We start from the raw sequence: 16691 nt of genomic DNA, 5'->3' as shown, positions 1-16691 counted from the left end.
CTGGGCCACCCCAGTTATACAAACCAGAATAGTTTCATTAAAATCTGATGTGGTATCAATCAGTCAAATCAATATAAATCAATATAAATCAATCAGTTGACTTCAATTCAAAGGCAAGCACAGCACACTGTTGTTGCAGAATAATATTTTTATTGAACAAGTGAATTAAAAAAAAGAGAAAAATACAAGAAAAAGTCAATCCGCCTTTAGTGTTTTTTCCCAGATGACACCTGCAACCAACAATGAGAAAAATGAAGTCAATCTTGCTTACTGAATGAAAAACATTTTGTAAACATTGAAGATTGTCTCGAGTCAAGTCTAGTTAACCACGCATGGGGTTTTTTTTGTTGTAAATATCAAAGGCGGTTAGAGTCTTTAACTCATTCACTGCCATTGACGGCTAAAGACGTCCAAGATCCCCCCCTTTTTTTTTTTTAACTCGGCTGGTAGTGAATGAGTCAATGAACCTTTTGCATGTGTTTGTGCTCGCATCAAAATGATTGTCAAGTTTTGTAAATCTCCAACCTACGGTATGTTTTGGTAAACATCAAAGACGGTGTCGTCCAGTGACGATCTAGCCCTCAATTAGCTTAACATGTTTTTCTGAACATCAAAGACAATTTGGAGCTTTAGTGAACTTAACGTGTGTTTCTGAAAACGTCAAAGATGACCTAAATTTGGTTTTCCTCAACATCAAAAGTGATTTTTCTTTTCCATGGTTGAGTTTTGGTTTCATAAATATCAAAGACACGTTTTCCGGAAGGAAGCTGTACATGTTAAAACATATTAAAACATTTTAGTTTGCATTTAAGCTAACAAATGTGTCCCCTCCCCCCCCGAAAAGACATTCGTGCCCGCAACCAACCCTGAGCCGCCACAGCAGGAAGGCCACAAAGGCGGCGTAGATGCAGCTTTTGGCGATTAGGACGCCGTACGACAGCTTGGCACTCTGCGTCAACCTCAGGAAACTCTCTGGAGGACAAAAGACGGGACGGCGTTGAGCGACATCACCTTCTCAGGCGCTTTGACTAAACGTAAAAATTAAAAATAAAATCAATTACCTCGGCTGTGTTCCACTTCAGCAGAACCTAGAGAGAGGACCAGAAAGTCATTATCATCATCAAAGACAAAGGGTTGTCAATCAGCCGAACAGTTGTGATTTCGCATTTCAAAACATCAAAGACGTCGTAAGAAATTGTCTGAGAACTCAGCATACATGATTTTCTTAACATCTAAGATAATTTAAATGATTTCGGAACAGCATTTCACAACCATCAAAGATGATTTTTTTTCCCCCCCGACAAATTAGTATGATTTTGTCAACATCAAAGAATTTACAGATTGTAATTAACCAATTAAATTTTTGGTGAACGTCAAAGATGATTTATAGTCCTCACTTAACCTAATGTTGGTGTTTTGAAAACAACAAAATTGATATGCAGTCTTTGATGAAACTAATGTGCATTTGTATAAACGTATAAGACGTATAAGAAAAGGACCTTTACGTTGTGCGTCACCTGGATGTAAAATCTTTTTTAAACATTAAATCCAAATTTTGAAAACTAACATGCATTTTTTAGAAGCATCAAAGACAAATTACAGCCCTCAATTATCCTAATGTTCAGTAAAGATCAAAGGCAATTACATTTTTCTTCATAACAATGAGAAGGAGCGTTATCAATAAAGTTAGCGTCAAAGACGATGTCGTGTCTTTCAGTCCATTTTCAGTTTTTGTAAACATCAAAGATGATTTTGAGACTGATAAACCAAATGTAGTTTTTCGGAAACATCAAAGATGATTAACAGTCTTTGCCATTACAACTCAAAGGCGATTTAGGCATCCCAAAATCGAACATACGAGATTTTTGTGCACATCAACGACCATGTGGTCTTCAGTCATTGCACATGTTTTTGAAAATTTTTGAGTGGAAAAGAAGATGAAGTCACCATGGTTGCCGCTGATGGAATCGGAAACGTTGACATATTTCTGCCCATTGAAAAACGTCACGATGCAGTCGAATTTGCGGCTCCCGTGCGACCATTCGCGCGCCAGGACCCTGAGCCTGCTGGTGAGGATGTAGCTGGACCCTCGCCGCTGGGCCTCGGGGTCCGTAGCCACGCCCTTTTCCCTCTTCTGGCCGTCCACCATCCAGGTCACGCTGACGTGGTCGGGGTAGAAGTCGGTGGCGGCGCAGACCAGCGTCTTCTTCTGGGCATCATTGACATGCTCGTTGGTGCACTCGTGCTCCGAAGGCGGGAATAACGTCACCTTGGGCGCCGTGATTTTGGCGTTTGGTTCTGTGGGGAGTCAACACAAGTATCAACAATCATTTCATAAAAAAAGACAACGTCGCATTGCTTTTCATTTATACCAAAGATGGTTCAGTCTTTACGGAACTAGCGAACATGGTTTTTCAATTTTCAGCAGACCTAACGTAGGTGTTTTTGTGAACTTCAAATAGGATTTAGCCTTCAACAAAATCATGAACATGTTTTTGTTAATTTCAAGGATGAGTTACAGTCTTCAACAAATTCAGTGTTTTTGATAACATCAAAGACCACTAGTTTTAACTTAAAGTTTTTTCTCCTGAGGGCCGCATACAGAAAAATAGAAATATGCAAGGTCAGAAATAGCAATGAATCAATCAAGTTTCCGTACACCCTAATCACACCACTTTTTTTTTTTTTTCGATAACGTCATGTCAAAAGTTTCTGTTTAGCATATGCCGCGGGCCACAAAAAAATGGATGGTGGGTCGCAAATAGCCCTCAAGCCATACCTTGGACAACTTGAGTTAAATTAACAAATGTGTTTTGCTCACATCAAAGACCCTCAAAAGGCTTCAACAAACTAACGTACGTCATTTTGAGGTATATGAAAGACTATCGTCTTGAATTAACTAACGTCTTGATTTAAAGTCTCCAAATAACGTACGCGCTGTAAACAATAAGGCCATTTCACTTGTCTTTGTGATTTTAATAATGTCATAGTTTTCAGTGAATTGACAAGACTATTTGGTTTTCCTTGAACCGAAGTATGTCTTTACGAAAACATGAAAGATGATTTAGTCTTTAATTCGTCTTTGCTAACAAAAGACTCTTCACAAACATCAAAGACCCCTTGAGTTCTTCAATGAACTATTGTAGGTTTTGTTATCAATTATTAATATAGATTCGAGTCCTCGATTGTCACCTGAATTTTCTTGTAAACGTCAAAGGGGATTTCTAGCCAATATTTAACTTTTTTTCCCCGTCGTGTGCTAGAAATGAAGTTGAGTGCTGACCATGGTTTTGTTAGCATCAAAGACAATTAAAAGACTTCAATGAAGCTAGCGTATGTTAATTCATGAACATTGGAGATGATTTCAGTTTTCACCAAACCAAATAGAAGTTTTTAATAAGCATCAAAGACGATTTTCTGCCCTCAAAGTCATTAATTCTGACACGCCGAAGATATTTTTGTAAAATAATGTGGATAGAATAAAATACACAAACTTTTTTCCCCCAAAAACAGAAATAAACCATTTTCTGCTGATTTTTGAAAGTCAAGTACGAAGTAAAAGCGAATGACAAAATCTACGATCTACTTGAGATTACATCAAAAGGAAAATGATTTCATGAGCAAAAAAGGAAAAGAAAGGCGCAGAGCCAAAACTCTACAAGTTAAATCTTCACGTCAGACCCATTGAACCGACTTCAGAATTCACGTTACCCAAGTTAACGCTCCTCGATGGAAATGAAATCAACAATTCTCGCCATTTGGTCAAACAAAACCTTCGAAGTGATGCAACACATCCGTTTAGAGCCGTAAGTCTGCGTATTTCTTACCTAAAACAGTGAGTTTGGTTCCCGCACCGAAAAAAGCTCTGTCGTACGAGCACAGCGACGCCGAGCCACCACAGAAACCTCTCCACCTTCTCAGCTCTTATTTCTGACTAACGCAGGCCTTTAAAGCGACATTGTCCTTCCTGACGCTGACGCCCTTAAAATAATTTTTGAACTTTTGGATAAGACACGGCAATTTGCCTTCAATGAAGACTTCGCCTTAGCCTGTCCAAGATCTTCAGTAAATCAGAAGAGCAGCAGAAGAACAACAACCTAACATACAATTTTATAAAAAGTCACGCATCCGTTTTACCTCCGCTTTTCGTAAATTCCATATATGTATATATATATATATATATATATTATAATTATTTTTTTTTCCATTTCCATTACCTAACAAATTGATTAATCAAATGTGATTTAGTCTTTTGATGACCGAACCTAATTTTTAGGGCTGTCAAAATGAAAGCGTTAAATCAAGATTAAATTTTTTTTTTAAATTAACGCGATTAAATATTTTAACTCGGTTAACTCAGTTTTTTTTTTTTTTTAAACACGAATTTGCATAACTTTAAGCCAATTTCCAAATAAGCTGTACATCTTTAGCACATGATCTCAGAACAAAACTTGGCCTTGCAAAGCAACACTGCTGGAGTGCGGTGCTTACAACTAAATGGACTGTAGTTTTGAGAATTGTTTCTAAAAAAAAAAAAAAAAAAAAAAATCCTGTAAAGATGACTCAATTTAGATCGCATTGAAGGATCTCACACACTTCATATTTGGTGATTTGGCATTAATTACAATTATTCAAGAAAATACATGTTAAAAGTCTCACAAAAATAGTAGCAAAAAAGGTGATTAATCGCAATTAATTATGTATTTTTTTTTAGATGAATTAGTTAGAAAATGTCATCGCGTGTCAGCACTAATTTTTGGTAAAATATTTTAACCGAACGAGCACACATGTTTTTAAAACAACAAAATTGATTTGGAGTCTTCACCAAACCTTTTTCAGAACTTTTTCGGAACGTTTAGTCAACAAAGAACCAAAGATGTTTTTGTACAGGAATGACAATTTAGGATTTCGGATACACCTAACGTTCAATTTCTTACACATCAGACAATTTTGCGTGTTCCCAAAAACTTTTTCTTTAAGTTGTTGACAAGTTTGAATGCCACATCCATTTTGGTGTGTGTTTTCATAAACATCAAATGTGATTTTGTCTTCAATGAACTGACGTCAGTGCTTTTAGTAAGCGTTTTCCCAAAAATGCACAGAATGAGGATGATTTTCACTTACGGACATGTTAGAATTGACTTTTCTTTGAGTCAATTAAAATCATCTTTGCCAACAAAACTGCAGTTCAGTCAACATCACCCGAAGTAATCCAGCGATGTTCATATAAAGCTGTTTTTGTGACAAATTCCTGTCAATCTTGTTCCTGCACTATCGAAAACTTCATTCGCAGTGCAGCCGTCTACAGTAGTACGCAAAACAACCCACAACTGCTTATTTTCCACCACTTTAGTTTCAGAAAAAAATAAATGAAATAAAATACAAAAAAAAATTTTTTTCCTCAACTATATTGTTCCTTACCTTTACCAGTTAACCTTGTTCCTGCGCCAAAAAAAGCAGGAGAGGTGTCATAGTGTAGCGGTCTAGCACACAAAAAGCAACCTGCAACAAGACCACTCATTTTCACAATTTGGGATCTGTGTTTCCTTGGGAAGCCTGAACATATTTGACATTGACCTGTTCTTGCGACTTACCGAGAACAGTTAACCTTGTTCCGGCGCCAAAGAAAACGTTATCACCTCTGTCACAGTGCAGCGGTCCCAGAACTAAAACAACCCGCAATGACTTATTTCCCGACATTTGCGCTTCGTATGAAAATCGTTTTCCTGACATTGCTTTCGTCACATGACTTACCAAGAACCGTCAACCTTGTTCCTGCACCAAAATAAGGCACAAGTAGTATCACAATACATCTGGACGATACACAAAACCCCCGTAACAACTCATGCCACTTTAGTTTCATATAAAAACCTTTTTTTCGGGTGAATTCAGAAACCTATTAAATTCCTTTGCTCCTCCTCCCTGAGGCTTACCTAGAACCGTCAACCTTGTTCCTGCTCCAAAGAAAACTTCAGCCGCGTAACTGTCACACTGTAGCTGCCTGATACATGAAACCACTAATTTGCTACCGCATAAAGTTTCACATAAAAACTTTGTTTTTTCCGGGAAATTCAGAAAGGTTTGAATTTCCTGACATTGGCTTAATTGTTTCTGACTCTTACCTACAACTGTCAACCTTGTTCCTGTGCCAAAGAGAGGCTCAGTAGCAGATGCGCCAGTACAGTTGAACAGTGCAACAAACAACACTGTATTGTACTGAACTCTCCCCCCTCTTTTGGCGTCATATGCAAACAGTTTTCCCGTATTCCTGATACTGAACTGGAAAACGTTGTTCCTGTGTTAAAGTCACCAGAACCAGAATAATCACAGCGCAACTGTCATATGCTCCAAACAAAACCTGAACAACACGACTCATTAAGTTCCGTTTCAGAATAATTTTTGGGCCGCTTTTCATTCTTGCCAAGGACGCCATTGGCTTACTTAGAATGGTTAACTTTGTTCCTGCACCCAAGAAAGAATCAGAACCACACGAGTCCAAAGGTCCCTGAACAACGCTCTCCTTGTTCAAGTTCCATACAAATTTTTTTTCCCATAATGTATTTATTTCCTGACATGGACATTGTCACACATTTTCTTTGCATTATGTTCTTTGCACTCCCAAGAGTTGAAACACGGTATTCTGATTAATCGTGAGTCGTCCATCGTATCATGTCTGATGGCGATGATGTTTGCGATGGAGGTTTTTGTACGGCGCTTCTATGGGCTTGTATCACCGTGGCCCCCTGTATACACAGTGTGTACGCTTTGTGCAAAAACCTGTATGGTGCTTTTTCATGGTTTTCGCTAACCCTCTCCCCCTCGTCCCCCTCATCGCCCTCACCTGCCGATCATATCTCGCCATGCATCTCTCCAGGGTTGCCGCTGCTATTTGTGTGCAGCCAAGAAAAGAAGCTGAGCTGGGGTTGCACGCACTAACACATACTCAACCCCTTGCATCCAATCGAAACGATGATTCAATTATAGTCTCACATTTTTTTTATATTAAAACCGAAAGAATTAGCATTAAAAACACGCAATTGCAAAAGGAAAATGAAATAATTGGAGATGAATACAATTTGTAAAATAGCAATAATATTAAAAGCCTGATAATAAAATAACATTGGTTCGTTTAATCCGAAAAGCGATGCAAATTCGAAAAATATTTATTTCCAAATTTTGCGATGTTGAGTATCTGAAAAACAAAAACTTGTCATTATAAATGTCGTCGTCCGCATTTAAATCTCTGACTCCCCTTGCATCCCTCCCACTTTTGTCGTCACTCTTGTCAACATCGTCAACTTGTCTGCGGCAGCCAATCAACAGATTGCCAATCGTTATCTCCCGCAAAAGTGCTTTGCCAGTGTTACTCAGCAATTTTGGTGGCCTTCCCTTGTCTTATTGACAACGATATGGGCCCGAGGAAGGAGCCCTGAGGAACTGAAAGGCCACGTTGTCAATGAAACTACATTTTGCGCAGCATTTACTAAAAGTACAGTGAACACAAAATTAGGTGAGGTCTTGTCTCGGTGACTTCTGGTCTCGCTTTTATGAAACTTTGGAAGAGGGAATCTTATTCCATTAATAAATCACAATTTTGCTAGTCAAATCAGGAGTCCCTAACCCTTGCAAATAGCGAGGGGTTTTACTCTTGTGCACTTTTGAAGTGACATCCAAATGGAAGTGTGTCAAGTGGCTTCTGTCTTTTCGAGAAGGTTTTTGTGGGGCACCGTCGGGCCCCTTCGAGGCCGTGTGTACTGGCGATGGCGAAAAAATGGCCGCCGTCATCAATGGGCCTGTGCACCATGATGCGGAGGTGTGCCGCCATCCTGCCGTCGCCGCTCACATTAACACGAGCCCTGAAGGGCAGCTCTACCCAAGTCTTCTGGTAGTTGACCAGTGCCACCAGCTCCAAGGATCGGGTGTCGCCAGACACCCGCCTGTACCACTGGATGGTGTCGCAGTTGGTGAGCGTGTGCGTGAAGCTGAGCGTGACAAAGCCATCGTTTGCATTCCCGAAAACATCACGGGGGGTCTGGGAGACCCTCACGTCTTCACTCGACCGTACCCCTGAAAAGACACAAATGCGTCATGTCACCCGTTGCTTAAAAGCACAAAACATCCGTCAAATGGCGATGAGGGGGTGGGGAGGCGGAACGCACCCGTCATCCAGACCAGGTTGACCATGAAGATAATGAGCTGATGTTGTGGCTTCATACTCAAAATGTGGCCGAGTAGACGCTTTCTGTTGCAGGAAGTCAGACAGGAAGTGACACGGGCACAATCCAGGAAGTGCAAAAAAAGCTTTACACCAGCTGGAACAACTGCAGACTTTTTCAGGCGGTGCTTTCGTAAGCGTCGATGATGATTTTGTCATTAACACATAAGGCGCGGAAGACGAAGCACACTCAAGAGCAGGGGTGGGCAAACTTTTTGATTGCCGGGCCACAACGGGTTCTCAAATTTGACAGAGGGGCCGGACCAGGAGCAGATGGATGGAGTGTTTTGGTAACCTCACCTCATCGGAGAAAAAAAATACATTTTATTTTAAATGAAAGTGAACACTAGCATTACAACAATATATGTCTTTGAAAAAAATACACAGTATTTAGAAAAAAAAAACATTAACAAGTTTTATTAATTTTATTTTTTTTCAAGTTCGGCGGGCCGGATTAAAACGTTTGACGGGCCACATGTGGCCCCCGGGCCATAGTTTGCCCACGTCTGACTCAAGACGATTCAATGTTATCTTACATGTCTGGCGTCAGGTTAGCAACCGCTGGATGAATCTCTCGTTCTAATAGCGCTCGAAATGGTTGGATCCAGGTGCATGGTGATAAAACGGGTTCAGGAACATGATGAGAAATGTGTCTGATAAGGCTTTTGACTTGATCATTTAGCACAACACGGCACCGTGGGAACTAGCTGCACAATAATAAAGGGCGCTGCTGTTCGGGCGCAGGTCGGGGATGATCATCTTTCCCGATTCGCCAGTGTTTGCGTTGCCCTCCAACTTCACACCCTCCTCGCCATCCTCCAACAAGTGCGTTTTGGCGTACAGGGTCCCGATGAACTGCATGCCCACGCCGTGCTGCCGGTACCACAGCATGCGGTTGTAGCTCGGTATGTTGTGAGAACACTCAAGCGTGGCCGTCTGGCCCACTGCCTGGATGATGTTGGCGGGACTTTGTATGACATCCAGTCCTGAAAGAAAAAAATAAAAAAATAAATGATTTTGTGTTGTGAAACAAAGTCAACAGAACTAATAAATTTTTTTGTCCAGTCTGCACCAAATCTTATGCACGTTTTCGGAATCCTCAAATATAGTTTTTCAATAAAGAGGAAACATTTCCCTAAAATTTTGTAAACAGCGAAGATGAATTAGAGTGTCAGGTGAATTTGACACAATTTTATTTTGCCGTAAACATAGGAAACTATTTCGACTCTCTGAGAAATGTAAAATTAACATTTTGGTCAACTTTAAAGGCTATTTAGTGAGTTAGTTTATGATTTTTCTTCAAACCTTCAAATAATCCAGGGGTGGGCAAACTACGGCCTGGGGGCCACATGCGGCCCGTTAAACGCTTTAATCCGGCCCGCCGAACTTGAAAAAAATTAAATGAATAAACCTTGTTGATGTTTTATTCTCTAAATGCTGCGGTTTTCAAAGACAGATATATTGTTGTCATGCTTTTGTTCATTTTCATTTAAATTTAAATGTATTTTTTTTTCTCCGATGAGGTGAGGTGACCAAAACACTCCATCCGGCCCCTCGGACAAATTTTACAACCCATTGCGGCCCGCCAATCAAAACGTTTGCACACCCCAGAAATAACCTAACGTATCCGTCATAAACATCGGAGACCATTTGGACGTTGACGGACCTAACGTTTACATTTTCGTTAAAATAAAACAAAACAAACAAACCCCCCCCCCAAAAAAACATTCATAAGTGTTGGATTGATCAAACATAACACATTTCTAGTCCTGAAAGAGCGATTAAAAAATGAGTTTAGCATTGTATTGACGTGTTGACGTCGTTACCTGAGAGCAGAATAGCGCTGGCAGCAATGCTCAGCAACAAGAGGAACATCACGTCGTCTGCTTCGCTTGAGGTCGCTATGATCTCCACTCGCAACTTACCTGATAAAAGAGCATCAGCCCAAGCAAGCTGATTGGCTGCCACTCAGCGGCTCGTGACCTCCTTTAACCCCTTGCAAGGCCGGCGACTTTTGGGTTTCCTCGAACATCACATCCGTGTTCGCATATAGCTTTCCTGATCACGAGGAAACTTTGAACTTGTTCAAAATCTCCTTGCAAATCCATCGTTTGGCTAACGTTGCTAACGCCCTCGTTAGCTATCGTTTAGGCGTGTGGTCAACATTGTTTTACCTCGGGGTTTTGAGGATCTTGTGGACGTTTATGCCGAGGTCCCGACGTCCCGTCAGTTTCGCAAGATGTTGGTGAACTTGCAGATGCCGGTGTGGAAACGAAGAGGTCGAGCTATCCTTGGACGTAGGCTGTTTTTTTTTTTGTTTTTTTTTACGCTTTCGATTTCAACATCAGCTAACCTCGCGAGCCTTCGCCGCTCAATGAGAGGCGACCTATAAAAGGCACTCGTCGAAATTCTATTGAATATTTTTCCAGCTCATCCTCCTCTGAACGACTGCAAAATAGTTTTTTTTCAAGAATCGGAAACAATTAGATTGCAGATCCAATAAACAAAAACTGCTGGAACGTGACGTCAGCACTTTTCCGTCTTCTGATTGGTTCAAAGCAACTCAGTGAGATTCATGACACACACACACACATGCGTGCACGCCTGCACACACGGATACACACTAGACACAATTTTAAACACCGAGTTTGACGACTGTATTTATTAACATCAAAGACAATTCAGTCATCAACGAACGTAATGTCCGTGTTTTTCGTAAACATCGAACATTATTTCGTCTTCACCTAAACTATCGGATATGTTTCTGTCAACATTGAAAATGATTTTGATTCTTCGATGCACTTAAAGTGCTTACTTTAACACCAAAGACAATTGGTTGGACAATCTGGCAGGATCTAGCTGGCTAGGTATCGGGCATGAAAAGCTGTAGCGCTCACTAGCTAGTGAGAGCTTACGCAAAACTAAATCAGAAAAACTGACATGGTTAGCATAACGCTATATCTACGTAATCCTCAATCTCGACACATTTTCAGCAATTATCTTGAAATATGTGTTGTATTGAGAAATTATTCTGCGTTTTCACTTTGCAGCGACTTTGATGCTAACATAATCATGTACGTTAAGTTTGATAAAGTCAATTTAGTCCCAAATGAACCTAATGTAGTTTTTTTGTGATCTTTAACAAACTTATCTTGAACAAATTTATCGTACACGTCTGGTGGCAAGTTAGCAACCACCGGATGATCCTCCCACTCGAATAAGAGTGCTTGGAATGGTTTGATGCAGGTGCGTGGTGGATTTTTGTGGTTTTCATTGCGTGTGTGATAAAGTTTATGACTTAATCATTTAGCATGACACTGCACCGTGGTAGCTAGCCACACAATAATAAGTAGCGCTGCTGTTGGGGCGCAGCTCGAGGATGGTCATTTTGCACGTTTCGCCAGATTGGGCGTTGCCCTCCAGCTTCACGTTATCTTCGCCAGGCTCCATCGTGGCCGTTCGGTAGTACATATACCCGATGAGCTGCATGCCGACACCATTCTGTCGGTACCAGATCATCTGGTCATAGCTCGTCATTATGTGAAAACACGCAAGTGTGGCCGAGTGGCCCACTGTCGTGATGATGTCGGTGGGAGTCTGTGTGACACGTTGTCCTGAAAGGAGAAAACACAAAATTCATCAAATGGATGCTTTTTTTTTTTTTTTTTTAATTTTGAACTCAACAAAGCTAAAATTGTTTTCATTTTGTGTACAATTTTGTATTCCGCAAAGACCTTTGGGATTCTTCCGTGAACCTAACATGAACTCTGTTGGAAAAATACAATTTAATCTTTGTTGGACCTAATGTGTATATATATATATATATATATATATATATATATATATATATATATATATATATATATATATAAACATACACTCACACATATGCAGTTTCAGTCCTGAAGAAGAGATTTAAAAAAACAAACAAAAAACTAAAGCTTAGCATAATGCAACTGTGTCAATGATGGCGAATGTTACCTGACAGCAAAGTAACGCTGGCAGCGATGCTCAGCAACAAGAAGAACGTCATGTCTCCTGGCTCTCTATTGTCTCCTCTGACGAAGAGCGGCAGGCAACGTAAGATGATTGGCTAAGAACCCGGTGGCTCGCAGCTTCTTTTAACCCCTTAAAAGGCGATTCATTTTAATACAATTCTATTGTATTTCATTTCATTTTGTGCATATGCACACATACACATATTTATTTATTTATTTATATTAGGGCTGTCAAAATTAAAGCATTAACTCAGGTAATTAATCCAAAAAAAGTTAACTCAGTTAAGTATTTCAACTCAGTTAACTCAGTTTGATTTACTTAAAAGAATTATTTGCATACTTTGCAAATATTGTGCCATATTAGCTGTCTTTAGCACGTCTCAGAACAAAACACAGTGTTTAAATTACCACTGGGCCTTGCAAACCAACACTGCTGCAGTGTGTGTGGTGCTTGTGGGCAGTTTTGAAAATCAATGTCTGCAAAGATGTCTCCATTTAGATCGTATTCAAGAATCCAAGAAAGCTATTAGAACAGTCTTTGAATTAAATATACTTCATATTTGGTGATTTTGCATGAATTACAAGATATTATTCAAGTAAATATCTGTTATAAGCTTCACAAAAAATAGTAGTTGAAAAATGTGATTAATCACGGAATTTTTTTGTGATTAATTAGTTAAAAAAAAATTAATCACTTGACAGCACTAATATATATATATATATATATAAATTAATTTTCCTTAAGCAAATAACATGAGCATGAGCAACCAAATTTTCATGAGACTTGTATGGTCATAATTATAAAAAATAAAAATAAATTATATTTTTTATTTTGTGACTTTTTGTTGTTAATAAAGTGCATTAATAAAAATATTGTATTAATTAATAAACAATGTATTGAAATTTCCATCTGCACCTTTAAAAATTACACCAAAATATTTATCATCAGTATAGTTTTAGCGTCTTCGCATTGGGGTGAATCTTGTGCCTCTATTGCCTCCTAGTGAGCTTTGGCGGGAAAACTCTCTTTGACCTATCAGAAGGTTCTGACGTTCGTTCAATCAGTGACTTGTAAGAATAAGTTAACCACAGTAAAAAGCAATTGACAAGATATTTTGGAAGATATATTTATAGGGCAAATTATTTTAAGTGGCATAGTGTTTAGCAAGGCATTTTTAATGACATGGAAAAGGAAGATTTGTTTAAATGTCAGCCACTCCAATCATCTTGATTCCCTTTTAACGACATGATGAATTCTAAAAATAATAAGGAAAATATTTTTTGAAAATTTTCATCTTAAAAACCAATGTGATATAACGAGGGCACAAACAAAAAACAAAAACACCTGTGTACCAAAGCCAACGGATGCTGTTTTTGTGGCGGGGCCTTTGAGGTCGCACACTGCGGTGTGTGTCTGCGTGGCGGCGCAGAAGTACACCACCCTGTTCTGGGAAGGCCGCAGGCGGGTGACGCCAAGGGACGAGTGAGCGGCGCCGCCCGTCAGCCAGTACAAGTCGTCGTCCTCCACCACATTTTTCAGGCCCGTCCGGGCCACCTGGGTGAGGGCGGCGACCAGAGAGGTCTGCTTGTACCAGATCATGTGCAAACCCCGTCGGTTGGAATGGTTGCAGCTCATGGACAAGTCGTCGCCCACCGCCTTGATGGCGTCTGCGGGAATTTGGTCGATTCTACTGATGACGGCCTCAACGGGGACAGAAACAAGTACAAACAAGAACAACGATAAAGCATACATGGCCGACAAGTGTGAGCTGGGAAGACCAAAGACATTAAATGTTTTCCACACATCCACACACACGCTTCCTGTTCAGAGATAATCCTCAATGTCTGATTGGACATCAGACCAAGCCACTTTTTTGTCATTTTATTCATGATGAATAGCAAGACTGAATTATTTTTTTTTTAGTAATTGATGCTCAACATCTGACTGGCCGTAATATAAGAGATTAGAAAAAAATATTTTAGAGTTTTTAATTTATATATATATATATATATATAATAATTTTTATAATTTAATAGAGTTTTAGTTTTTAATAACATGGACTGTAAAACTTGTTTTTAATTGACGATGTATATATCGTGAGTATTTAAAATTGCATGATGTGTCATAAAAAACAATATACCGTAACTTAAAAGGTACTTGTAGAGGCTATTTTAGATTCCTTTAGTTTCTTCTTGTTTTCGTCGTTCAATCTCTTCAAAAACAACTTTTTACGCGTGAACAAACACGGATGGTCGAAGCACGGTAATATGACCGTGTTGCTCCTCCGCCATCGTCTTTATTTCTTTTTCAACCCAAAAAAGAAACCACTTTCAGTAAATAAAGAATTGCGCCCTCTACCGTTGACACATTTCAATAAAAAAAAATCAAAATAATTACAAAAGACAAGAAAAATAATAGTATAATTTCTTCTCACAAACATGAGAATTAAAAATAGAAACATTTGTGAAATGGCGCAAACAATACTTGTTTTTTTTAAACATTGAAGGGATAAGCAGTTACATACTAAAACTAAAAAGGATCAGGAAGAAAAACATGGAATCCCACCCATAGGCCACTGCCACCTTTCCCAACCCTTTTTTAAAAAATATAAATATTCCATCGTGAATAGTAATAGTGTGTTTAGAATGGTGATCATACAAAGGCTTGGAAGGGTTCAAGTTTAGGTTCCGGGCTGTGTCTATTAGATTGACATGACTTAAAGTTTGAGACAAGAAATGCGGCGCTCACCGGAAGACCCTCTGCAGGCTCGCTGGGGATCCCGTTCGGGGCTTTCGGGCGAGGCGGGGATGCTGGAGCGCTTTCTCACAGCATCACCAGCGTTGGAGAGCGACACCTGGGCCAGAAGAAGGCCCTCTCCGATGACGGGTCATGGCTGCCTATCAGTCAGTACGGTGAGAAAAACCAAACAGGGTTCCAGATAACATGTCGATTGTTCAAATTCTTGCATTGAGAACTGTCTGCGATGTTCATGTTCAAACTCCTGGTGGAATTTTAATGTCTTCACTGGACCCCGCCCCATCCCAATGTTGCTGATTAAACCTATACTCACTAATGGCCACATGCCCTGAACCTGGATTTAAATGCATTATTTACAACCGAATGTTAGCTAAGGCGGCTAAATTGGCAGCATGGCTTATCCCAGGCGTGGGCTATTTACGGCCAAGGGGCCACATGCGGCCCGTTAAAGATTTTAATCCGGCCCGCCGAACTTGAAAAAAATTAAATGAATAAACCTTGTTAATGTTTTGTTTTCAAAATATGTTTTTTAAAAGACATATATATTGTTGTAATGCTTTTGTTCACTTTCATTTAACTCATTCACTACCAGACGAATAAAAAAAAAAATTAAAAATATGGATCTTTGACGTGTTTAGCCGTCACTGGCAGTAAATGAGTTAAAATTAAACGGGTTTTTTTTCTCCCATGAGGTGAAGTTACCAAAACACTTCATGCATCTGCTCCTGGTCCGGCCCCTCTGTCAAATTTTAGAACCCATTGTCGCCTGCCAATTAAAATGTTTACCCACCCCTGACTTATCCAAGTTAGAAAGTTGCTAAACGAAATGTTACTGGTTTGTTATATTTGTAACATACAACTCCAAATTCTGCATTGTTGTATTTCTGTAAAATATAACCGATTAGAAATAGGTGGTTATTAACATTCCTGATGACCCAATGATAACTTTGGCCGTGGTTTTCCAGCATAGGAAATCACCATTTGTCATGCGGGCCGTCCAATTCCTCTAGCAGCTGTTTGACTTGTTACTAAACCAAGTCTGGTATTTTGAATCATTGAGGCAAGGTTGCCCTCAGGTTGTGGGTATGTTGGTGCGGTTGGCATCATGTAAAGTGTGTCACTCATTTTTGGCGTGCCCTCGTAAAGTCACACATCACTGTGAATCGTGCCGACGGCACACCAGTAGATTCCGGTGTCATTCCGTCGCACCTTCCTCACCGTCAACAACCCGCTCTCAGCCACCGACTGCTCGGCCCACAAGTGTTCCGAGCCGGAATCTCTGAATTCCGGTTGGCTCTTGAAGGGCGTGGTGCTGATAATGTGCTTCAAGCCCTCTCCCGGAGTCTTTCGGTACCAGAACAAGAGCAAGTAGGTGCCTCCCAGGTCGTGGCTGCAGTGCAGGCGGGCAGGATGGCCTAATTGGACCAGCAAATCCGTGACCTGGCGGACCCCATTGCCATCTCCTGGAAGGCAAGCCAGCAAATCAATGTGCGCTTATGTATTCACCATCGTCAAGTCAACAACATGCCGAGTCTCACCAGTAACGCCGCAGGACAGACAGACAACAAAGAGGCAGACGACGAGCGACATTATTGAGTGGGAGTCGAGTGTCAAGTGAGACGCCACATCCTGCAAGGTGGCATCTGAAAGGTTGATTTGTTAGTATTACACAACGATACAGCAAGATTCCTGATCAGTCAGCTCATCAAATTGTGGATTA

The 16691-nt window shown here is 40.1% G+C and overlaps 1 protein-coding gene and 2 gene segments (V, D, J or C); all 3 read right to left on the bottom strand.

Annotated features, from left to right (window-relative positions):
* Positions 1-130: 130 nt before the first annotated feature.
* On the bottom strand, positions 131-10518 carry LOC148342936 (uncharacterized). The gene is made up of 14 exons (XM_088307233.1): positions 10042-10518; positions 8911-9201; positions 8752-8803; positions 8160-8242; positions 7756-8067; positions 7368-7437; positions 7208-7303; positions 6137-6295; positions 5934-6025; positions 5422-5589; positions 1948-2298; positions 1062-1088; positions 866-972; positions 131-230 (listed from the first exon to the last, which is right to left on the bottom strand). The coding sequence occupies exons 1-14, from the start codon at positions 10088-10090 to the stop codon at positions 207-209; spliced, it is 1881 nt and encodes a 626-aa protein (XP_088163359.1). The 5' UTR covers positions 10091-10518; the 3' UTR covers positions 131-206.
* Positions 10155-12276, bottom strand: LOC148342935 (Ig kappa chain V region 4135-like). The segment is given in 3 exon segments: positions 10155-10273; positions 11539-11829; positions 12197-12276. Coding segments are annotated over 3 exon segments (462 nt in total).
* Positions 12277-16117: 3841 nt separating this feature from the next.
* Positions 16118-16561, bottom strand: LOC148342934 (T cell receptor beta variable 18-like). The segment is given in 2 exon segments: positions 16118-16434; positions 16510-16561. Coding segments are annotated over 2 exon segments (369 nt in total).
* Between the last annotated feature and the right edge of the window lie 130 nt (positions 16562-16691).

Source organism: Idiotropiscis lumnitzeri, chromosome 1 (genome assembly GCF_059441095.1).
Source record: "Idiotropiscis lumnitzeri isolate Australia: NSW breed Sydney's pygmy pipehorse chromosome 1, RoL_Ilum_1.0, whole genome shotgun sequence".
In the NCBI taxonomy this organism is placed as follows: Eukaryota; Metazoa; Chordata; class Actinopteri; order Syngnathiformes; family Syngnathidae; genus Idiotropiscis; species Idiotropiscis lumnitzeri.
Note: the sequence above shows the minus strand (reverse complement) of the source record. Positions and strands in the feature narration are given on the sequence as shown.